The 26,109-nt window shown below is 33.2% G+C and overlaps 1 protein-coding gene across 4 annotated transcripts in view; it reads right to left on the minus strand.

Annotated features, from left to right (window-relative positions):
- The window catches only part of INTS2 (integrator complex subunit 2), a 38,641-nt gene that overhangs the window by 4,811 nt on the left and 7,721 nt on the right, over positions 1-26,109 (minus strand). For all 4 annotated transcript variants that reach the window (XM_019732620.2, XM_019732621.2, XM_019732618.2 and 1 more), the window contains exons 8-20: positions 24,893-25,119; positions 23,101-23,226; positions 20,051-20,122; positions 19,835-19,949; positions 17,650-17,718; positions 16,233-16,367; positions 14,912-15,088; positions 12,565-12,673; positions 9,664-9,768; positions 7,204-7,368; positions 5,942-6,143; positions 2,956-3,081; positions 2,199-2,397 (exon numbers count right to left, since the gene is read on the minus strand). In XM_019732620.2, the coding sequence (XP_019588179.2) occupies positions 2,199-2,397; positions 2,956-3,081; positions 5,942-6,143; positions 7,204-7,368; positions 9,664-9,768; positions 12,565-12,673; positions 14,912-15,088; positions 16,233-16,367; positions 17,650-17,718; positions 19,835-19,949; positions 20,051-20,122; positions 23,101-23,226; positions 24,893-25,119 (1,827 nt within the window). The remainder of the gene's footprint in view (positions 1-2,198; positions 2,398-2,955; positions 3,082-5,941; positions 6,144-7,203; positions 7,369-9,663; positions 9,769-12,564; positions 12,674-14,911; positions 15,089-16,232; positions 16,368-17,649; positions 17,719-19,834; positions 19,950-20,050; positions 20,123-23,100; positions 23,227-24,892; positions 25,120-26,109) is intronic.

Here is a 26,109-nt window from a genome sequence, read left to right on the forward strand (position 1 = left end):
TTTTTCTTCCTCTTAAACTCCTACTTCTCCCAGGATACTAACCTGTATTCCCTTTCTTTTTCTCACCTGGCTACCAACTAATTAATTCCTCTGAAGATGGTGGTTAGTAATTAATGCCTAAAAGTCACTTCCCAAAGTTCTTTTCCCTTTTAATTTGAAGACGGGCTCTTTAAGGTCCTGGTTTTGCAATGCAAGATTCCATCTCACCCATTCAATCTGTACAACTAAAAAAAAATACATCTAGGAAAAAAAGTGACCCATCTATAGGGCAATGGTTCTCACCTGAATCTGAACAAAACTATACACCTTCTCCCTATAAGGTGATCCATCTCACCCATTCAATCTGTACAACTAAATGTCGCTCAGTCTACAAGCTTGAGTGTGAAAATAGAACAGTATTAGATTGGTGCAAAAGTAATTGCGGTTTTTGCAATTATTTTAACCTTTGAAACCGCAATTATTTTTGCACCAACCTACTAGTTTCTTGAGGGATGATCTATTTGATCCCCCTACATGTAAAGGAGAGTTATAATCACTCTCATCTAGCAGGAAGGAGTTAAAAATAAATATATATACACACACACACACATACACACATACATACACACACACACACACACACACACATATGACATGTATCTCTGAAAGACAGCTACTGCCTGAAGAAAACAATTCCTTGATCAAATTGTTTAAGAACTTGATTATAATGTAAGGTTAGCCTTACATTATAATCATTTATAAACTAAGGTTAGTTTTACTTTCTAATCATCATTCTCAGGTTGATGGGTTTTTGGTTTTGTGTTGCTACTGTTTTGTTTTATTTACATTTGTAGACTCTGGAGCCAGAATGCCAAGGCTTGAATCCTAGTTCTGCCACTTACTAAATGTATAACTTTGAGCAAGTCACTTAACCTCTCTGGGTCTCATTCTCCTTTACAAATGGAGAAGATAGGACTCCATACCTCGTAGGTTGATTGTAAAGATTAAATGAGTTAATATACATAAAGAACTTAGAATAGCACCCAGCATATAGTAAGCATTGTATAAGTGTGGTAGCTATTACAATTCTCAATCCCTTATTTGACATTCTGAGGGCCAGATTTATTTTAGAACTCAGAATTATTTTTACTGTAATATTATATAATACCTCAACTAGAGACTAGGGTAGCACACTGTAATCAAACACTGTATTAATATTTCTGCAGGAAAACATACCAATATTCACATTAAGTGGGATAAAGGCCATAAATAGCTTCACATCAATTCAGGTCAAGTTTTGTCACAAATGAGGTCACACATCAGGTCTGGTTTTTCTGCCAATTGAATTACCAAAAACATACTTCAGTTTTCACAGCTTTTGGATTTCTGTATTACAGATCAGGGATTGTGGACCTATATTATTACTCTAATTCTCCTTATTGCCAATGAAAAGATTTCAGAAAATATATTTTAAACTAAGAAAAACATTTCTACTTTGAAGACCTCAAATTGCCGAGCATTTAATCATCTCACATCTCCTTTACTATTCAAAACCACCACTTAAGGCTTCGGTGTAATTCTATACTGTTATAAAACTTTTCTAAATATAAAACTGAACCACTTATATTGTCATAGTATTTAATCACTGCCTGACATTTTATTTTATATATATATATAAAATAAAGGGTGCTGAAAAAAAGTATACACATTTTACAAAAGGAGAAGACTGTATTAAAATTACACTGATGGTAACCACTTCGAGCACCTCCTGTAATTGCAGAAGTCAAATGTGACTTGTAGTCATCTTTTGTTATCGATATACTGAGTATTACAATTTTAATAGTTTTTTCCTTTCTTAAAATGTGTATACATTTTTTTGACTCCCTTTGTATATATACACATACTTCTTGTTCTAGTTGTGTCCGCTATTTAATTTTTTTCCCACCATTTGATTTTCAGAAGCAAAAGTCTTATATTTTGTTAAAATGTAAATCTTATTTAAGTGGCTAGTGAATCAGTATCATGAAGATTATTCCTGATTTTACTAATGCAGTCTATTGATATTCAGAAGCAAAGGAAACATCATTATAGTATGTTCTGTAATGAAAGGATGCACAATATGTCACCATTACACATAAAGGGCATACTATGCCATCTATTTAACTGATTATATTAACAGGGACGCCCTTACCCTTTTTGACTAAATTTTACTTTTTTACCTGAGCAGCCAGTAATGCATTTTTCAATTCTTCTCTAGTAACTTCTGGGCCATCAGTTTGTCCAACTAAACCTAATGTATTATTCTGGGAAGGCCTATCCTGTTCTGCCGTTTCCTTCAGATGAGAACTAAGGTAGGCTTTGGATGCAAGAAGGTATCCATTCAACATGTGTAGAGTAATATCCATCAGTGGGGGGCATCTAAATACAGAAAGAAGAAAAATACAGAAGAAAGAATATAAATTTATAAATTAGCCAGAACGTGATCAGTTTAAATAAATAGAAAAACCTGAAAAACCTGAATAAATGTAAGTAGTAGTATATTGTAGGCATCATTTTGTTCTTTTTTAAAAAATACTGTCCTCAACATGTTTTCCATATTCGTATGCATAGCTGTACCTCATTTGTTTTCACTGTTGGGTAACATTACATATGTAGATTACCAGGCCCATCCTCCAGAAACTCTGATACAGGATGTCTAGAGTGAGTGAAGCTTGAGGGTTTTTTTAAAAAAATAAGTACTTCAGGTGATTCTTATCTTCAATATTCGGAAACACTGACATAGTTTATTTAACTACTGACATATTTTTTCCACTATAAATATTTACATGTTTACTATAGAAAATTTGGACATTTCAGAAAAACCATTGACATAGTGACAGACATTTAAGCTGTTTCCAAAGTGTCACAGTTGTAAACAATTTCTTTGATTCTCAAAATATAACTCTATAATAAAAATGAATCTCAAAAGACACATACCTGTGTACCCTCTGATCACATCTTAGGACAATGAGAGGATCTATCATCAGGTCATTCTGAGTATACTTTTGTTGTCGAACAAACTTGATTGATGGTTGAAGTGCATTAACTGTCATTACCCACAGCCTGATGAGAAAACAATCACATGTTCAAAAAGAGCTATATTATAATTGAAACTTGTATCCATCCAGTCCTTTCTATCTTAGAAAGATATATTAAGGAAAAAATAAAATAGAAAACTGGTTTAAATGAACTTCAAAAAATTAAAAACTACAGAAATCTAACCTATTATTATGTCTCTAAAACAAATAAAGATAAAACAGTAAACAAAATAATTTCAAAAGTTTTCACCATTATAATGGAATAATCATGGCATATAAAATAAAAATTTGAATTAAAACCTCAGTAATACCATACTTGCTGTATGACTCTGTGTAAGTCAGTGAGTCTCTCTGAGCTGTTTCCTCATCTATAAAATAGGAATATAACACCTATAAATGAAATACCAAACACTTTGAAACTGTATCTGGCCCCACAAATTAAGTCATTATTCTATATTTATCATCATAAAATTTCAATGTGAGATGCCACTTTAAGATGAGACATCAATAGACTATAAAAGTGGTTACTTACTAACCTGACTGCACATCAGAATTACTGAGGGATATACCAATATGATGGGTACCTAACCACTTAGTGAAGCCAGGCGTCCACCAGCCCCACTTCACATATAGAGCTTGCCCACTCTTAAAAAGGAATGGACAGCCAAGAATCATCAGACATTTAAAGCAAGCTTCTACTTTGAAAAAAATTAAAATATAGAAAGAGAAGGAAAGGGACTCCAAAGAAACAGAGAATGTAAGGATGAGAAGAAAAAAATTTTAAATCTATAATTAATATCCTTAAAGGATATAATATTTCACATTTGAACACAAGAACAGGAGGCATTTAAAAATATTCAGATAAGTCCTCTTAGAAATTAAGAATATAACAGAAATTTTATTTAAATTCAAAGGAAATATCAGAAAATAACATTGAGGAAATGCCCAAAAAGTATATTCAAATGATAAATTAAAAAATAGAGGAAAAAACTCAGAATTAAGTTTCAGAATAAAATCCAAATTACAAAAAATTCCAGAAAACAGAGGTAAAGAAATTATTGAAGAAAAAAATATACAAGGAAATGACTTAGAAATGAAGGCATTAGTGCCCAGACAAAAAAAGGCCACCCAAGTACTCAGCACTATGAATAAAAAAAGACCCACACCAAAATACATCATCATGAAATTCCAGAAAACAGTGAAAGAAAAAAATCTAAAACCTTTGAGAGAGAATAAACAATGGCCATATACAAAGGACTGGGAAGTGGTATAACATCAGATTATCCAACAGCAATAAGGGAAGCTCTAATTCATTCAATAGAATGAAGCCTTCAAATTTCTGAAAGGAAAACTGAGCTAGAATTCTATACCTACGCTAAATAGTCATAAGTGAAAGGAACAAAAACCTTTTCACACATGCAAGTCTCAAAAAAAAAAAAAAAAAAAAAAAAAAGTCTCCCAAACACTTTTCTCAGGAAGCAACTTGAGTGTGGGTTCTACTCACTAAAATCAGAAATTAGACCATGAAAGAGAAAAACATGGAATCCGATAGAGAGACAAAAGCAATTCCAAGATAGCTACTGTGCAAAGCTCTGAAAGGAATGTTTTCCAGGAAAACAAATGTTACTAATGTGTTATATAACTAACTGAAAAGTAAATTTCCCCTTAATAATGGAGTTTGGGGATGAATTAGTTATTGATACAAAACCAAAACAAAGCAAAACAAAACTAAAAAACCCCGAGCAAATGGAAAAGAGGCAAGCATTAGCTCAGGGTTCGTGTTTTGGATGTGGAGGAGGGCAGACGTATAAGAAAGAAATTGTAATCGAAGGATATCACATAGGTCAACTATAAATAACACTTATGCAGTTATAATAATATGCACACTGCATATTGCTTTAACCAAAAGTTTTGAGATAACGTGTTGGGAGAAATGAAGGGAAAGAGTGTGTTGGGGGAAAAGGGACTTTGGAGAAAGCAGGTAAGAGTGCTAAATCTTCATCTTTCATAGTAGGAAGTCAGAAGATAATTTCTAAATTGGAAAGTCAGGAAACCATAGTAATTATAAGGATATTATTGTGATGTATGGGGAGATATAAATGCCAGAATAAAAAGATAAAACAGCTGAGAATAGATGTCTCTGAGGAGTAATAGTCTAAAATGGGAAGGTGTAGGCAGACTGTATATGCTATTTAACTTAAGTTGTGTGCATTTATTAATTTGATATAAGTTAATTCACTTATAATATAAAATTTACTTATAATTTAAAATTATTTTTAAATTTAAAAAGTATAAATATTCCCAGACCTACTGAATCAAAATCACAGGTTAAGTCCAGCCCAGTATTTCGTTGTTTAGACCTGACCACGTGTTTCTGTACAATCTATAGACCAGGAGAGGCCCGTTTGACTAAAGACACAAAATAATTAATCCAAAGTTCTCTAAACTTTGCTGCACACTGAAATCACCTAGAGAATCCTCAAAAAAATACCAGTGCCTTACTTGTATCCACAGACATTCTGATTTAACTGGCAAGGGTTTCACTTGGGGATCAGGAGTTTTAAAAGCTCTCCAGGTAATTTTAATGTTCAGCAAAATTTGGACCCACTGCAATGATGATCACAACGGTGACCTAAATCACAATTAGGCACAATGACTATACACGAGGGCTCGCTTTTAAAGAACTTGCTCACATTGCAAATACTTCAAGGTTCCTGTTTCTTAAGATAAAGTTTATTCTTTCCTTAAAGTTATAACAACTGTTTAATTAATGGTCTTCAGAAAGGATTTATATTGCCAAATATTCAACAATTTTTTTTCAACATTTAAGTTTAGGTTACTGTATATAATCATGGCTATATACTTATCAATTACACTGAAATTACCTTCTAGGCATCACAGTATTAAGAACCATCCATAGTTTATTGACCGTTTGAAGAATTCGCCGCGGAACCCCTGAATTCAACAGCTGGTTCATATTGGAGGTTAATACTTCTGCATATGGTATAAGTTCACTGGCAGAGAGTAGAGTCAAGTGTTCTAGAATCTGCATCACTTGTGTGTGACTTACTGGGACAGCTGAAAATGCTAAAAGGAAAACTTAGCAGTCATAATCTAAATTCTATACAGCTTACCAAATAGGATGTAGTATTGCTCTACCACACTATAGGCCAAGCAAATCAAGAAAACAGTATTGCTTAAAAACAGGAAAACTTTCAATCCTAACCATAGTTTTGGCTATACTTAAAAATAAGGGCGTAAGAAAAATTCATGTTAAGTGTACTTATTTCATAAAGAACAACAACAACAAAAATCTCATTTTTAAATCACATTAGTGACCCAAAGACAAATGTCATTTCCTTGGTGATTCTGTCTGATTTGAAAAATTGGTTGAAACAAGAAAAGATACCCAAGTGTTACTTTTGGTAATAACACTCATTTGAAGATTCAAACTTCTTGATACCTTCTTCTGGGTGTTCTCCTTTATAGGCTATAAACACCCAGCAGATTGCTGATAGTAAAACACATCTAGAATTGTGCTTTGCAATAGAATAGCCACAAACCATATCTGGCTACTGAGCACTTGAAATGTAGCTGGTCCAAGATGAGATGTGCTTAAGTATAAAATACGTACCAGATTGCAAAGACTTAGTATGGAAAAACAGTAAAATACATCATTAATAGTTCTTTATATTGATTGCATAATGAAATAATATATTAGATATATTGGGTGAAGTAAAATATTAAAATTAATTTTGCCTGTTTTTAACTTTTTCAATGTGGTTACAGAAAGTGTAAGATTGTATGTGTAGCTCTCATTGTATTTCTATTGGACAGCGCTGAGCTAGAACATTATCCATCCACAGCAGGTACATTGCTCTGTTCCATGGCCCTTACTTCTGACCAGTTTAAGACCTTCCTAAAAGCACATGACCTGTTTAGTGATATAATGTAGGACCTACCAGGAAACAGAAGCAGGCCAAAAAGAAATAGTTACAACTCCTTAAACTCAAAGAGAATTACCTAAAATATATTCACCAAAACATTGTTATGCCCCCAGGAAAATTATGCATGATTTTAACATTTCAATGAGCCTAACATTTCTTTGTACTACTAAAGGGGTAAAAGGATTTTGAATTTACTATACCTTCTTGGAGTTGTTCAGGAGAGTGGTTTTTGGCATTATTAGTCAGGAGCATTCGCCTTAACAAGGCATGGGTCCCTGTGATTTCCTCTTCACAAATCCAATCATCCACAATGCATAAATGTGGGTAGTTAGTTGCAAGGAGACGTAATAAAGCAGAATGCAACCCTTGAAAACGTATAAGAAGTCGATTGGATTCTTCATTCTTAAACACAAAAATCTGTTTTCTCTCTCCCTTCTCCCTTTCATTTTCAGCAAGACAAAGGAATTTGCAATTCTTGTGCATGCATACTACAGTTTGAGAACTTCTGTTCAGTAGTTCAGCTAGAGAATATGCTTCAATAAAGATAACCAAGTGATCTGATACACAGGAAGTTGGAAACTACTTTTTTTATCAAAAGTTTTCAAGCTTTCTTTTACACTATCCCAACATAAAAGTCTCCCTTCAGGAAAAGTTGTTTGACATAGCAGTAGTTCAAGAGTTGAGTGAGGAGGAAAGAAAAGAGGGAGAAAGACTATCCATTTGGGGGAGACCATATATGGTTTGAAAAAGGCCTCACTTCAGAAATTCTGATAGGCTTATTATTCTACAAGAGAACATGTCCTCCTCTCCTCCAACCCAAGTGAGAATCATTGCTATAGGTGGGTAAAATTAAAACTGCCCACTTTTGAGTACCTAAAGGGTCTCAGGCACTTTATGTATATTTCCTTATTTCACACTAACATTCCTACAAGGAAATCAATATTGTCTCCATTTTACTGTAAGGAAATAGCCTGAAGACATTTGTTAATGTTATTATGTCAGCCAACTGAAGCAGTACGGCTGATACCCTCAAGGGGGTGCATCTGTCTTCCTTCGAGAAGGGTTATGCTCAGGGTTTCCAGAGGGAATGCAGGTTGGGGGACTGGCTGGACAAGGGGAAGAGAATTAAGAATGACAAACTTCCAGTTATAAAATAATTCAAGAGAATGGAATGTACATCACAGGGAATAGTCAATAATATAATAATATAACAACCATGGTGATAAACGGTTATTAGACTTACTGTGGTGATCATTTTGTAAGGTATACAAATGTTGAATCTCTATGTTGTATACCTGAAACTAATATTGTATGTTGTATGTAAACTATAATTAGAAATAATTAAAAAAAAAAAAAAGAAAAAATAGTCTATTAAAGGCAAAAGAAGCTCAAAACAAATGGGAAATCTTCCTTCTATTAAATCAAAGTCTTGTTTGTAATCTTTTGCTTACAGCATAGTTTGGCTATTCATGACTATTGTTGTATAATATCAATGAGAAAATACATGATGATACTGTAAAAATGCCTGTTTAGATAGAGGAAGTACCACTATACTAAGTGCTTGGCACATAAATACCTAATAAATATCGCTATTATACTATTATCATCATCAGAGTTATGAGTAGTAGTAATAGTATTAGTAGTAATAAAAGTACTTTAGATCCAATCATCCCTTTATTATACAACTTAGATCAACTCATAATACCACTGCTTAGTACCAGTAGGGATAGCATCTGCTTCCTTTCTCATAAAAACTTAATGTTTCTGTTTGAAAAGACACTGTAACAAGCAAAAGTAGTATTTTAAAATTTAAATATCTAAATGTACAAGTACATGTAAAGACTATCCCAAAACGGTCACAAAAAATGACTGCTTACAATAGAGCAAATTAATCTACATTTCATAATCTGCTCAATAAAACATGTTAGTTGCCAAATACTGCCAAATATGACATCATTTGTTTGATTATGCAAGGATATAATAAATGCAGACATCTGGCCAAAGAAGGCTCATGTTCCTCCTTGAAACCAACCATAAAAGAAAGAAAAAGAAAACTCCAGCTTCAAAGAAACAAAAGAAAAAAAGAAAACCAAAACTCAAACATGATAAAGAGGTAGTAAATTAAGAAAAAACATTGAATTTCAAAAAATATTACTATATTTCTATTTGACAGTTTTACAGTAAAAATATTATAGTAATTCTATGCCATGGAATATTATGAAGGAATTAAAAACAATATGGTAGATCTACATGTACTGAGAAGAAAAGAGTTCCAAGACTCCAAGAGAAAACAGCAAATCTCAGAAGAGATAGGGTATAATACCATTTATAGTTTAAGAATTTTTACTCAGGTATGTATCTATTAGTTTCAATCATATGAAACTGCATTTTTGTAGGTCAAAAATAGTTGAATACCTGCAATTTCACATGGCTCAACCTGTAGAGAAAAAGCTCTGAAATTACACACCAAAACAAAACAGCTAGAGTTTGGGAAGGGTGGGTGGTTTTCAAGGAGTAAGTTAGTCAGGGAGGTAAAGAGGAATTTCACTCCTGAATTGTTTGAATTTTTAACATTGAACACCTATTAAATTTTATAACATTATAAACATAAATACTTTTTAACAATAAATGTTAGCAGTAAAAAGCAAGTAAAAAAATACCTCCCAACTCTTGCTGTAGCCCTTGAGCCTGTCGAATAAGGAATTTGATAGGAATTTGATCCATTAAAGAAGACGAATATGATTTGGGCTTTCTTTGCATGGCAGCTGTCAGTCAAAGATAAAAAGCATAAGAAAAATAAAGTGTCAGATACAACAGAAATCTTTACCTTCAACCCAAAATGGGAACATAAATGATGTCAACCACTTTTAATTCACTTAATCTGTGAATATAGTTCATAAAAGATGAAGAATCACTACCAAAATAGTGGATACACACGAAGAACAAGAACATACCTAAGGGCAAGATCTGGAAAATGCCCCAAAATTGAAACTAATGGGGAGGAAAATCATAATGAGTGATAGAAGCCATCTGCAGAAATGCCCTACACTAAAATAAAAGAAAAAAGAAAATTTGATATCAAAGTCAAGACTCCCAAATTTAATTAGGAAGACCAAATACAGTCATGACCACATGGCTTGAAGCTTTATGATCTAATAGCCTTAAATTTAATCACAGTATATATTATAGTGGTGAATGATGTTTTAAAGGAAGTTGGGCAACACAGATTTCACATCCTTCTCTCACAACTTCTACCTTCAGCCAGTTACCAGTTCGATCCTTTTCTTAGACAAGTCATCTTAATTTCTGTTCTTTTTCTGCTGTCCTAATTCAGTACCTACTCACCATTTGTTTAAATATTTATTATGGCTCAATGTCCCTGACTCCAATTTCTTTTCTCTTTAATCCATCCTTCACACTGCTGCCATAGTCCTCTTCTTAAAAGAAAGATTTGGCCAGATCATGTGTCTCTGGCTATATGCTCAGAATCCTTCAGTGAATTCCTAAATCCAGCAGAGTACAGGTCCTCACTCATTGCTACCTTTCTCTGTTCATCTCCACCATATTCTATATGCCAGGCACTCTTATCTCCCTCTAAGGTACTTTGCTTATACATCACAGGACCACATGAGAATCTAAACAAGGATGTTTATCGTTTGAAAAAGCATATCCAATATACGTATTCTTTTTCAAATACAAACCACAACAATGTAAATGTAAAGCTCAACAACTATTGTTGGTTGAAGACATTAAGTATAGAAATGCCAGGTGTAGAATAAAGGTTCAGAATCATTGCCTATACAGACTGTAAGCCTCTTGATTAGATATAATCCCCCTTGTAAATGAATAAATTAGCATCCTAATTTTCCACACTAATCTTTTATGAATTGAGTAAGAATGTGTTTGAGAAGGTAGTTAAAACAATACAGGTTCCAGTGATAGTGAAATCCTGGTTCTGACACTTAGTACTTAGAGAATTTACTTAACTTCCCTGTGCCTTAGTGTTTGTAAAATAAAGGTAACAACACTACCTGTCTCATAGAATTGTGAGGGTTTACATGACATAGCAAGTATAAAGTCCTTGAAGTAGTGTCTGGCTCACAGCAAGCACTCAAATGTTAACTAGTAGTGTTAAGATCTAGAGTCCCCAACTTCAGCTTAGGGGTATCAATATTTAAGTTTCTGGACCTATGAAATTGAAGACAAAATCCTGATCACATTTAATGATCCCATCAAAGAACTAACAGCGAATGAAGCCCTGCCAAAAGCCAATTGTTTCTCTTTAACATTCTGTGAAAGCTATTAAGGATATTCCTAATCCTTTAGGAAGGAACTAAAGTTGTAATTATGAAAGACCTATGAGAAGATCATTATTTCATATACACAACATGAGCAATCACATTTCCATATTTCTCCCAATATATGGCTTTCAAACCTAATTATTTAATCTCATTCTCAACAAAACTGTTGAGTACTTTGAATACGATTTACATTAGTCCTAGTTTTTGTGACATTTTAATGCTTAAAAAAATCCTATGGAAAACTAATTCACTTATGAAATTAGTGTAAACTTAATACGAAAGAGAGAGAAAAAGAAAAAAAAGGTCAATTTTACCTGTTTAAAAAGAGATGGAAAAAAATCATATTAAAAAAAAACAAATCAAATTTAGTACCATACTAAAAGAATAATATACCAAGAACAAGAAGGATCCATTCCAGGAATATAAAGATATTAGTTATACAATGAATTATATAATTAGAACAAACAAATTATCTCAATAATTGTCAAAAAATATTTACTTGATAAATTAATTTTTAATGGTACGCTAAGAAATTCAGAATAATTGACTAATTAGAAATTGACTAATCCAAACTAAATGTCAATCTCTTTCTTATAACAAGTGATAACTTGTTAGGATAAGATTATACAGAACCTATATGAAGTAAATTTTATTGACATAAAGGAAATAATTAGAGCAAATTAACTCATTCAAAAACAAAGTCTGGCCTTTTTTCCTGCTTTGTTCCTCTATTACGCGTGAAATTTCCTTCTTGGTCACCAGCAGAACAAGACATATCCGTGGTACTTGGGAAACTGTAATGTTCACTGGCTCTAAATTCCTGCACTTGAAGTTTTTCTTTGCACTTGATATTTAATGTTTTTCTTTTCAGAGGACGTTAATATCAACAGCCTTTTTCAAAATGCAGAAACTTTTAAGCAAGCATTGGCAGATGTTATTTCTTGGCAGCTTGAAGTTTCAAAGCTGTAGAACCAAGTTTTAACAAAGTTCTAATAGTTACATGACTACAGTTCAATTCAGCCATCTATTAATGTAGCCTGCTAAAAGGAGGACTGAACCGTTAGAGGTGATTATGAGCACACACATACATGTATTTATGCATCAGAGTATACAATGCCTATACTGCAAAGGCTGTAGAATAATACTGGAGCTTGTTAGAATATTTGACCTGATTTCCTCATATAACAGCTAGGAAAGTAACAAAACATAAGCAAATAGTATGAACCAATACTAAAAACACTCCCTCTATGCACAACTTACCTAAAGTCTTCGTGTTTGCTAGGAGAGCTTCCTCATAGGACAGTATATAGTAAAGTACCAAAAGCTGTGCTGTGATACTGAAACGCTGATTAAGGCGGATGTTGTCACCCTAGAGATAATATAAATACTTTAAAATAATGTTAAACTTCGTAAGTGCATTTTTGCTAGCAAAAGCATTCAAAATACACTATTCAGTGTTGCTGCTCCCTAGTTCAGATAAAACAGGAGAATCAGCGATTTGCAAGACAAGGTAGCAGAAAACACCCAATCAGAACAAAAAAAGAAAAAAGATCCAAAAAAAAAATGAGGCTAGTTTAAGAGACCTCTGGGACAACATCAAGCATCATAGGAGTACCAAAAGAAGAAGAGAGAGAGCAATGGATTGAAAACCTATTTGAAGAAATAATAACTGAAAACTTTCCTAACCTGGCAAAGGAAAAAGTCCAGGAAGTACAGTGTCTCAAACAGATGAACACAAAGAGGCCACACCAAGACATGTTATAATGAGAAGGCAAAGATTAAAGACAAAGAGAGAATACTAAAAGCAGCAAGAGAGGCAACTACTTACCTATAGGGGAGTTCCCATAAGACTGTCAACTGATATCTCAACAGAAACTTTGCAGGCCAGAAGGGATTAGCACAAAGTATTCAAAGTGTTGAAAAGGAAGGACCTACAACCAAGGGTAGTCTACCCAGCAAGGCTATCATTTAAAATCGAAGGATAAAAAGCTTCCCAGGCAAGAAAAAACTAAAGGAGTTCATCGCCATCAAACCAGTATTACAAGGAATGTTAGGGGGACTTCAAGATAGAAAAAAAAAAAAAAAAGAACAATAAAATGGCAATAACTACATAGCTATTAACAATTACTTTATGTATAAATACTCCAATCAAAAAACACAGAGAGGCTGAATGCATAAGAAAACAAAAGTCTTACATATGCTGCTTATAAGAGACTCACTTCAGATTGAAAGACACACAGACTGAAAGTAAGGGCTAGAAAAAGATATTTCATGAAATAAAAAAAAATTTAAAAAGCTGGGGTAGCAATACTTATACCAGACAAAATACACTTTAAAACAAAGGCTGTAACAAGAGACAAAGAAGGACCCACTAATCCCACTTCTGGATTATCTGAAGAAATCCAAAATGCTACTTCGAGGGGACATGTGTATTCATATGTTCATTGCAGCACTGTTTACAATCCCCAAGATGTGGAGGCAGCCTGGGTTTCTGTTGATGGAAGAAAGGATAAAGAGTAGGTGGACCCATATACAATGGAATATTGCTCAGCCATGGAAGGGAATGAATGGGTTTTTGCAATCTGTAGCAGCATGGATGGACATAAAGGGTATTGTGCTGAGTAGAGTATGTCAAACAGTGAAACACAGATGCAATGTGATTTCACTTATATGTGGAATCTAAAGAACAAAATAAACACACAAATAGAAACAAACACACAGATACAGAGAACATACTAATGGTTTTCAAATGGGAGTGCGGTTAGGAAGATAGGTGAAAAGGGGGAAGGGATTAAGAAGTACAAATTGGTTGTTACACAGTAGTCATGGGGATGTAGGGTATAGCATAAGGAATATAGTCAATAATATTGTAATAACTATGTATGGTGTCAGATGGGTTCTAGATTTATTGGGGTGATAGATGGGAGCGGGGCTGAGGGACAGGGTGAAAAGGGTGGAGGCATTAAGTACAAATTAGTAGTTACAAAATAGTCATGGGGATGTAATAAAGTAAAGCACAGGGAATATAGTCAATAATACAGTATTAACTATATATAGTGCTAGGTGGGTACTAGACTAGTCAGGGGGATCACTTCTTAAATTATATAAATGTCTAACCACTATGCTGTACACCTGAAATTAATATAAAATATTGAATGTCAACTGTAATTGAAAATTTTAGAAAGATGGGAAAAAAGGTGAAGGGAAATAAGAGGTCAAAATTTCCAGGTATAAAACAAGTAAGTCATGGAGATGTAATATACAGCGTAGGAAATACAGTCTATTATGCGTCAACTAGTTACTGGACTTATCACGGTGATCACTTCTTTAGGTATATAAATGTTGAATAACTATGGTGTATACCTGAAACTAATATAAAATTGTATGTTAGCTATATTTTTAACAAAAATATTTTTAAAATGCAAACAAATTACTTGGAACTAATACCACTCTTTAAATTTTATAAGTAATCTGATGGTATTTAATCCCATTTCAAATTCAGAACCACCTAGAAGTCCTCTAATAATCAGTTTAAAAGTATGGGATAGTGAAAAGAATAAGCTAAAAGAAAAATAAGCTAATTAATATAGAAGAATCACTATTTTACCCCAATGACTCCTTGGAAAATATTGAGTATCTCCTGTTCTGTGACTGGCTGATTTGTGGCTTCTGGATTAGATTTGGATGCAGGAGTAAGTACAGAATTTATATACACATCAATCAGAGGAAGTAATTGAGGATGGAGTGGAATGGAGGTTTCACAGAGCTGTCTATAAATCCAGTCCTGAAAAAGAAGGTTATAGGCACTAAATCAATTACAACAATAAGAAAAAGCAAGTGAAATTTTAAAAGCACATACTATTTTACATGATTTATGAATCGGCGAAACTCACCATTAACTTTTAGCAGTTTGAAATACATTACTCAGTTTCACAATTACCTTTGATTTAAAAATATTAACTGTTATAATCTATTTGAGAATATTGTCCAATGGAAGATAAATCTAAAATGATGAGTTTGGGTTTTGAGTTTTGAGTTTGGGTTTTTAATCTATTAAGTTTTTAACTAATGGGGGAAAAAAATTGTAAGTTCCTCCTATATCTGTATTTAGAGTACTATATGTGGCGTTGTAGAAAACCCCACAACAGAGAGGAACTTAGGAAGAGGAATATTTTCAAAGCAAACCCTCAGATAGATTAAGAAATTGGTTTTAACAACCACTTATGGGTGACTATCGCTTAACTATACACACAGGTGGAGGACATATAGAAATGTTGGGTGTGCATTTGGAGTCTCAATTCTTATGTATTTCACTTGCTAAAAACGTAAAAGAGAAGACACAATCTAGCTAGAAAATTAACTTCACTAAATCGAAAAAACAAGGATAATTAAAACTGACATATCAATGCATATATTGTTCATTGTTGTTTATAAATAAAAGAGCCTCTAGGAAAGGTTGAAACAGATTTGTTTACCTCCAAGATTCAGCCTTTTCTTTGAGGACCTTTTAACTGTTTGATATAGCCAACTATAACAAATTGAAAACATATCAATATGTGTACAAGTTAGGTGTTAGGTGTTCTTGTGACAAATGCACAAACACTGGTTAAAGATGGCTAACAACTTTCTCAGTTTGGTAAATAAAACCAACCTACAGAGAATGGCATTTTCTTACTAAGGTTTTATGAAATAGTCATGAGCTATTATTGAGAATTTAAATGAATTAGTAACATTGTACATTTTGTAAATAAGTTATATTATTTAAAAAATCTAAACTTAAGTTCCTAATCACTGTAACTATATAAATGACTAGTAACTAGACACATTTCATATACAAAACCCACAGGAAAAGCCCTACAAGATGAAATAGAACTGGGGGAAAAGCATTAAGTTAGGTTGTAGCATGACATACAAAAGGAAGGTCATACTTTTATTGACACTTTGTGCTTGGTAAAGGAACGACTCCTTAGAAGCTGGTAAATACAATGAATAGGCAAAAATCCAGTGATGTTAGCACTCAAGTTGCTGGTGACAGGGACCCGAACTGCATGAGCTGTGACAACCTAAAAGGAAAAAATAGTATTACTACATATAACAGAACCAAATACAAAAGTGTTCGGAAAGGAAGATTAGCAGGTAGACTGTCAATAGTTAATGCAAATGTGGTCCTTAGAAATGAATGATAAAAACCAATTATTACATGATTTAATTATTTCTGAGTGATGAGGTAGCACACATTTAGGAATTTGTAAAGTTCTTGAGGGTTTTTTTTACTAGTTTTTAAACACAGATATGTTAATGGTGGTGCAGTAAGTTAAAAAATATAAAATTTGGAATCATAAAATCTGGGCTCAATGACTTTGGGTAAGTCACTTTATCTTCTGAACCTAGTTTCTTATCTACAAAATGGGACAATAATGTCTTACCTGCCTCTAAAGGTTTTTGTGAGGGGAAACATTTTTTTGAAAAACATGTACATTATAAAGTATCACATAAATATAAACAGGAATTTTTATTGTTATTCTCAGTGTGTCATGCACAGACCTCTGTCTTTCAAACACCCTCCCTCAAAGTTGTCTTCCAGCTAGTTCAAATTAAACGTGTGAAAAATAACTTATGAGTCTCCTATGTACTATGTGTGACTGTTATGTGGGAGTATATGTGCATTAAGGGGAGAAGGGAGAGTTTGGTATAGAGATGAGAATATTAATTACCCTAAAAGAAGCAACAATTATGAATCCACGAGTATTTTCCAATATTTCATTTTTTAAGACATATATCTTTTTGTATTTTGAGATTTAAATTGATAAATGAATCCAGAAATTAATCTTAAATTTTAAAATAGTCTCCTGTGCTGAAAAAATAAAATATCCTTAGGATTATCCATGGACAAAAGTGCTGAGGCCAAATAAGAACATGTAAATACGAGAATAAGGAATTTAGACTCTAGCTTATAATCTAGTTAGAAATGAATCTTACAACATAAACGTCAAAATAGGTCTTTCTTTTTCTGTTTTATTTTTAATTCTGACAAATCTAAATGATTACCCCATTGGAGATCCCTACCCTCAATATCTAAGATTATACTCTTAAGCATCTATTCAAAGTTTCCAAAATATGTAAATTTAAAACATGCTTTTGCACATAGTAAGTAGTTTTAAAAGTAAATTTTAATGGGATTATTCTTTATAGATGTTTCAAAGATTAAATACATAACCATTGGAAACTAAAAAGGAATAGAAAAAGGCCTTATTAGTCTAGTAAATTGATATATACAAGTTTTCCCCAAAGAATATTGCAAAAGAAACGTAAAGAAGTATCTAAGAATAAAGTTAAAAGAAGTACCTGCTCAGTAAAAATTTCCTGTGTGAAGATAGTCTTCATCCGGCTCAAGGAGCTTGGCTTAATTACAATCTAAAACAACCAAAAGAATTCCAACAGCATGTGAAAATATGTGAAGCACAATTTTCTCTGGTAATTACCTAAAATAACTGTGATATATAAAATTAATGTTGAAATACTCTATTTCAGAAGAGGCTTCTCAAACCCACCATTAAAGTATGTTTTTCCTCAGAAAATAAACCAATACTGTATAAAAGTACTTAGTAAATACTATTACTGGCATTGCAAGTTAGTGGGAAGAAGTAGATTATTTAATAAAGGGAGGTGGGACAGCTACCTTTCTGGGCAATATATATGTAGTAAGTCCTCAGGTTCTGTGACTTCAAGTGAAATAACATAGAATGAAAACAATTTTACCATAGGCTAACACATATAAACAAGAGTTAGGTTCTTACAGCATCTCCTCAACATTATAATGAAATGATGTTGAACAAAACGAAGTTATTCAAGGACCTACTGCAGATGTATTTGCACGCATGATACCATACTCAAAATAAACTCCAAATGTATTGAACATTTAAATGTAAAAGATATAAAACATGAAGCCACGAAAACACTAGAAAGAAATTATAGGTGACCATTTCTATAAACCTGAGGAAAGAAAAACATTTCTGAGCATAACAGCAAAGAACCACAAAAGAAACACACACAAAAAATAATTTCCACGTGGCAAAACAACTGGGAAAAATCAACTGCAACATATTGTACTTCTCCACTTTTAAAGACACTAAGGATTTTAAGATACATTGATGATTTAATAGTAGCTTTTCAAGAAAAAAGGGGGAAACACTACCACTTAACATTACATATCAACTGTAAAATGAGTCATCCTAATTCAATATTGGGTAAAATATGCATCTTGAAATTGATGAAATATGATATAGAAGGCATATTTATATATAAACAGCCCCTTATATACCAGGGGTGCCAAAAAAATGTATACAAGGGGACACTTTGGTCAACGTTGTTCAAGCAGTAGTTCGTCGTAATCAGAAGGGTCTGGACGCTGATGGTAACCACTTTGAGCACCTCTTGTAACTACAGAAGTCAACTTGACTTGTATTCATCTTTTGTTATCGGTACACATTGAGTATTACAATTTTAATACAGTTTTCCTTTTTAAAATGTATGTACATTTTTTTGGCACCCTCTGTACTCTGTATATGGATGATATGAATCACTGAAAGGAAAAATAAATCAATGAAAATCCTCATAGGAAAACTGGGATATTGATAAGCATTCACAAAAGAAATAAACCAGCTAAACCATACAAAAGTTAAAAACTACTAGAGAAACCCACTATAAACTATAACTATAAAAAAAAAATAACCAGTTTTACTAGTAATCAAAGAAATGCAAAATAAGTGAGACCATTTTCATCAATCAAATTTGCAAATATTAAAAAGAATGACAATGACCAGTGATAGTGAGAGTATAGCAAAACAGGGCGCTCTCATTCACTAATGACAACAGTTAAACTGGTATAATCTTTCTGGAAGATAATCTGGCAATTAAACACCTTATTATCATACTCTTTTCCTTAGTAACTGCCTCCTAGAACTTGATGCTAAAGAAATAATCCAAAAAGCATTTGAAGCATGTGTGAATGTCTGTGTGTATATTTAAATAAGGTTTTCCATCTAAGCATTATTCTGAAATTGGAAAATCTACATGACAAATAAGAAAAGATCCATTAAGAAAGTCATGATTGGTCCATCTGAGATGGACTACTACAGAGCCATTGAAAATGATATTGTATTTGAATATTTATTGACATGAGAAAATGCTCATCCTATATTGGGAGTTCTTTAAAATTACAAAATATGTGTATCAATTTAAAGAAAGAATAGACACCAGAATGTTAACAGTACTATATTTTATATCTCTGAACAATGAAATTATATTTTTCCCTTCCTTTCTGTGTTTTCTGAGCTTTTTATATTGAACATCTAGTATTCTTGTAAATAAATGTTTCATAATGTATTTTTTTCTAAGAGCTTCTGATAAAATTTCAAACTATTAAACAACTAAGATAACTTCAAAATGAAAACAATCTATTTACTTTACACTACAGGAAAATGCCCAGCTTAGAAACAACTTCTTTAGAAAGAAGATAAAAGAAAATTACCTTCATCCCCAAAGTGGAACAGACCAAGTCAATGATAGCACTAAGCTGGTTGCTATGAAAGTACATAGCGACCAACAATAACATCTCCCCAAAAGAAGCAGAGACACCTGAAGTACTGTTGAAACAAAAAAGAAAATATAAATTTCCAAAAATATAAATTTAAAACAGGAGGAGAAAAACTTACTCAGCTAACTGAAACAAATGAAGTCATCTTACCTTTCAAAATAAGCTTCTTCTTTTATCATCCAACTTAGCCACACTACCATTAGCTGCTCCTGTTCAGGTGTACTATATGAAACATACCAGAATGCGACAGGTTTAAATCAGATACACTAGCATAAGAATAAGAAAGCATTCTGAAATGATTTTGGTAGAAATTATTTTTTCCTTCCCTATTTGGAAATATCAATTCAAATTGCTTGTTGAATTGGCCATTAATTGCCATTGAGATACAAAATAGGTCTAGAGATGATGAATGAGGACCTTTGCTTTTTTTCATGAATGTGAAAATCAAACCTTGTCAATCAAAGTCTTAGTTATTGCATTCACAAGTTGGAGAGAGTGAACAACCTCACATTCCTTGAAAAAGCAAAGGCCCTTTAGGAATAAAATGTTAGAAGAACTATATTAACATTTTCTTGTCATGTAGAAAAGAAAATCTATTAATAGTGTTAAAACTTAATCATCGAAAAATCACAAACTGAGTACTAAGACAGTAACAAGGTAGTCCATCTTTTACCTGGAAAATGAAATTTAATTTATAGAGACATTTTGAGAAGAACTCAAAATTGTAGAGCAATAAGTGATCACCACTCAAAAAGAAAAAAAAAGAAATAGAAAAAAGAGACAGCCACAGATCAGATATGAAAAATGGTTATAAAAAGTATGCCAACAATGACTTTTTAAAAAGAAATTCCTAGATTTAGATCAAAAGGTACAAGTTAACTTTGACTTATAAAAATAATTTTCACTGATCTCCTTCTACTTCATTGCAGTGTAAATGGGTAACACAAAAGCAACTGAAATGCCTGCTACCCCAAGGTAAGAAAATTTAAAAAGTCACTCTCAACCATAAATCATTCCAATAAAAGACAATGTTGAAATTTAAATAATCATTTTGAACTTTAGCTCTTCTTCCTACAAAAATAAGAATTAAAAATACCCATCTTAGAAGTAATAAGGGTTAGAGAAAATGTTTAGAAATTATTTCAGGTAAAGAGAAATGAAAGCACTTCATGTCATGTGCCTAATTTCATACCCTCCTGAAACTCCAAACTATATTGAAAGGATTTTCGTAACAGGCATAAATGCATAGGATAACAAGGGGCATCAACACAAAATACTGTATGCTAGAGCATATACAGATGAGTAATAACTGACTTAGAAGACCCAAGAAAGCAAAATACTAAACTGGCAGGAAAAAAAAAAAAACCCAACCACTCTAAACCACGGAATCCCCAAAGGGCTCAGAGCAAATGAAAAATGAAAAAACAAAACTACAAGATAATTATTAATGCAAAAAACAAGTTTTGCAAAAGAAAAGTAATCATCTACTACATAGTTGTGCTCCCAACAGTGTAATATAAACAACTATATTTTGGTCAAAGAAAAATTATAATATAATTGTACTAGGAGAATGGGAAAATAGGAAGGATATGTAGATGTGTTGGGAACAGAGAGAAAACAAAGAACTAATTCCTCATCTTTCATAGTGGGAAGTCAACAAGTACTCCTAAAATTGAAAAGTCAAGATATATAATAGCAAATGTAAACATGTTATTTAAAGATGTGGTAGTAAAAACCGAAAGAATCAGCTAAAACAACTGAAAGAAGTTAACTCTAGGGAAGGGGAAGGGAGGAGAGGAGTAAGGACTGCTATCTGCCCTAATACATTTTGAGGAACTATTTTGATTCCTTTAAAACAATGTGTACATGAAACTTTATAAAGATAAATTAAATGACTTGCATCAAATAGGTGATACTGATAAACTTTTACCAAAAGACAATACCACTGGCCATACCTAGACCAATTTTTGGAGTAAGAGCCTAATTAATGCTATCCATGTGTTTTAATAAATAAATAAGAGCAGATTTCCAGTCAAGATGGCGGAGTAGGTAAATACTATGCTCTCCTCTTCCCACAACTACATCAAAGTTACAACTAAATTATAGAACCACCACCCTTGAGAACCACCTGAAGACTAGCTGAACAGAACTCCTATTACTAGAAAGGTTAAAAGGCAAAAGCAGAACAACCACGTCTAATTACAAAAGTAAATTAAGGGATACACACACACACACACACACACACACATACACACACACACAAAAAAAATAATTTAAAAATAATGATGAAAACAAACATGGAAGGGGTGAGTAAAAATGGTAGTGATTATAGAATGTGTTCACACTTAAGTGACCATCAAGTTAAACAGACTGCTATAAACATAGCTTAGTATATATGAAGCACATGGTAACTACAAACCAAAAATGTACAAGAGATACACAAGAAATAAAGAGAAACAAATCTAAACACAAACACAATACTACAGAGTCAACAATGTACAAGAGAAGAAGAGAAGAAAAAAGAAAAGAAACAGAGAACTACAAAAACAACCAGAAAACAATAAAATAGCAATAAATACATACCTACTAATAATTATTTTAAATGCAAATGTATTAAATGCTCCAATCAAAAGACAAATGGATAAAGAAGTGGTACATATATACAATGGAATATTACTAGGCCATAAAAAATGAAGTCTTACCATTTGTGACAACATGGATGGACCTAGAGGGCACTGTGCTAAGTGAAATAGGTCGAACAGAGAGAAACAAATACCATATGATTTCACTTACATGTGGAATCTAACAAACAAAATAAACAAACAAGCAAAAGCAGCAAACTCAGATACAGAGAACAAACTGATGGTTGCCAGATGGGAGATAGGTTAGGAGGCTGGGTGAAAAAGATGAAGAGATTAAGAAGTACAAATTGGCAGTTACAAAATAGTCATGGGGATGTAAAGTACAACTTAAAGAATATAGTCAATAATATTGTAATAACTATACATGGTGTCAGGTAGATGCAAGACTTATTGGGAGAATCATTTTGAAAGTGATATAAATGTCGAACCACTATGTTGTATACCTGAAACTAATACCATATTGAATGTCAACTGTAATTGAAAAATAACAATTTTTAATTAAAAGTAAATAAACAGACAAAAGCAGATCTTGAGAAAATAGAGCAACTTATAAAGTACCTGACAAGCGTAGAAAAGGCCAGCAGCATACAAAAGGAAAGTGAAACAAAGCGAACCCCAGCTGGTGTAGCAGGAGGACGGCTTGTCATCAACTGCAGTAATTGTTCAGCTTCTTCCTCAGTTGGTCTAAAAAAGGAATACCTTATTAGGCTTTACTTTTTGAGTTGAGGAAGGGAGAAAGAAAAGGAACTTCCCAACAGTTAAACCTTTCAGATGTAAGTTTGGAGCTTTATAATAATACCTCACTATTTATAACATCTTTAATATCTTTGGTTGCCAAAAACAAAACTGTTGCATTTACAAGTGTTTTTCCTCCAACACAAATACAGGCAGTGTTCACTTTGCATAGTGTGGAAGCTTAAAAATACCACACATGCTGAAACTATGCATCTCGATCTTAATCAATTGGGAAAATTACAACAGTTCCATGACCTTTAATTTTTTTTCTCAAAACATTAAAAACTCTGCCAGTTTACAATGCATAGAGAAATGGAAAAAAACCAGTAAAACTAGTATTTATATAGCACTCTATAGTTGAAAATATTAGAACCATTGGGAATTTAAACATTTTTTTCAAGGAGTTTGAACAGCCTTTGCCTCCTTTTCATTGTGTAACTTGTAATACAGAGGGAGCATCTTCTCGAAGGCTTTATGAACTGTCATACCACCTTCTAAGTGTGGATCAGCTACCACCATTTTATCCTTCATACTTTTTCAGTCATGAAATATCTGAGAGTTCCTTTACTGTGAAGATTTTTGCCAGTATGAATTCCTCTGGGACTTACTCATCCTTTTTGTCACAATGGCCTTCCTGAATTATGTTAAGTTCGCCTTCACTAAGTTCCTCTGGCTACATATCTAGGGTCTCTCCAATGGCAGCAGTGTCAACTATCTCACCGCCAGCTATTTCTTCCATTTATATTTGGTTCAAATGTTATTTCCAGCATTACCACCTTTTGTTTCTTTGCTACACTTACTTTCATCTTCACTGGCAAATTCCCTCCTTCAGTTATCTATTTTTATAAAATGTTACATGGGTTTATCACTGAGCGACAAGGTGATAATCCAACTACCCACTGTGCTGTCTGTTCATAAACCGAGACATAGATGTGCAGTGACCAGTCGCTGACAGACTTTAAAAGAAATGATGCCATTGGCCACTGATCATGACATGCACCTCTTACACAGTGATCTGTGGCTTGAGGAGCTCTCAGTAAAGTTGGTACTTTATACAATTACTTGGTTAATGTATCACAGTAACTGATACATTAGTTATTTAACTGAACAGTGCTAACTGAAATTCACATGTACCGAAGACATGCCAAGTGTGGACTGTAAGGCTAATAGTTGAGGACACTGTTCAAAGGATGTAGTCAGTGACGAAATAAGGAACCCTATGCTTAATAATCACATCATATCAATTTTAAACCATTTTTTATCTCAGTTGTCACAGAAAACATAGGAGAGATTTACTTAAACTAGCTGCTTGGGCTAGATAAAGGACCCTTCACAGATGACCGATCATATTCATGTCAAGCTAGAGTGAAGTCATAGGTTTCTTCAACTGCTTTAGCCCCTCCCATATTTACAATCAGACCCAAAACAGATGGATACATCCCAGCTAGCAATGTTTGCCTTAGGTCTTCATTCAGGATACTATAGGCCAGACCACTACCTAAGCCCAATAGAAAACCCAAATCCTCAGAATAAAAGGCCGTTGGCTCATTTTCTTGGGATTAGAAACAAGAAAGTAAAATGATAAAAAGGTAAAATATCAAATCATTTTATATACTTGAGTCCAGCGATCCCCATCAAAGCACAGTACAGACGTAAGAGTGCACTGGCTTTCACAACATGCTCTTCTTTCAGCCCCGAATACACAGACACATTGGGCTCCATCTCCACATCAGCTTCTTCCACAATGCGGGTACTTCTTACTGTGGGAAGAATGCCCATCAACTCCAGAAGAAGCTGCCTTCTCATTTGCCAAAGGACAGAACTACTGGTCTCTCTTTTTCTCTGTAAGAACATGATTCACAAAAGGAAGAAAGCATTAGCATTTACTAAGTCAAAAAGAAGCTCAAACAAAGCTCTGCAGTCAAACACTTGAAATTGACCTATTTAAGGAGGCTGTCATAACTGCAGAATCTCATTTTCACCAACTGAGCAAACTCAAAACTCACTGGTTTATTTAAAGGATACTCTACTCACCCTAATTTAAATGGTTGTATAGAAAATACTAAATTAATGACAATTTGAATGGTAAAATATTATTTAAATGGTACTTTCAAATATATGGCATACGTGGCATAGCAGCAAGTGCTTAGATTCTGGAAACACAAGATCTTGGATTTAAACAACAGCTCTGCTATTAATTGAGTATATATTTTCAAGTATATTAATTAGTTAACCTCTCTAAACCCCAATTTCCTTAATGACAAGGAAATGAATATTTTATTAATAATGTGTAACTCCCAGGACTGTTGTAAATTAGGAGTTTATAAGTCTATTACATCCATAGTTCTTTAGGCAGGGATAATGTCTTATTCATCTCTTACTCAGCAGGACCTAACACTGTGCCTGACATTCAGCAAGCACTCAATGTCTATTAAATGGATGCCATGAATGAACAAAGATAATACATATGAAAGCAGTCCTAAACTATAAAAGACTAGGTAAATGTTAGTTATTATTTTTAGAGTGTTTCCAAGTAAAATATGCTAAACTTGCTTTAATAACAATAGGTTCAAATAAGAAAATGTATTGCACACAAAGGATAATTAAATACAAGATGAGCGTGCCAAGTATTTAGCACAGTGCTTGACATATAGAATGTATACACTAAATGTTCTCTTCCTTTTAAAAAGCAAAGTTTAACATTAGTTTTCAAATGGGCTAGAAATAAAGTAGAACTTGGATACAGAAAAGCGGTGAGTCAGTAGCATAAAAAATAGACTGGAGGATCTAAGCAGTATACATGCTACTACTGTCCAGTTCACTGACCTCAAC

Source organism: Rhinolophus sinicus, linkage group LG15, assembly GCF_036562045.2.
Source record: "Rhinolophus sinicus isolate RSC01 linkage group LG15, ASM3656204v1, whole genome shotgun sequence".
NCBI lineage: Eukaryota > Metazoa > Chordata > Mammalia > Chiroptera > Rhinolophidae > Rhinolophus > Rhinolophus sinicus.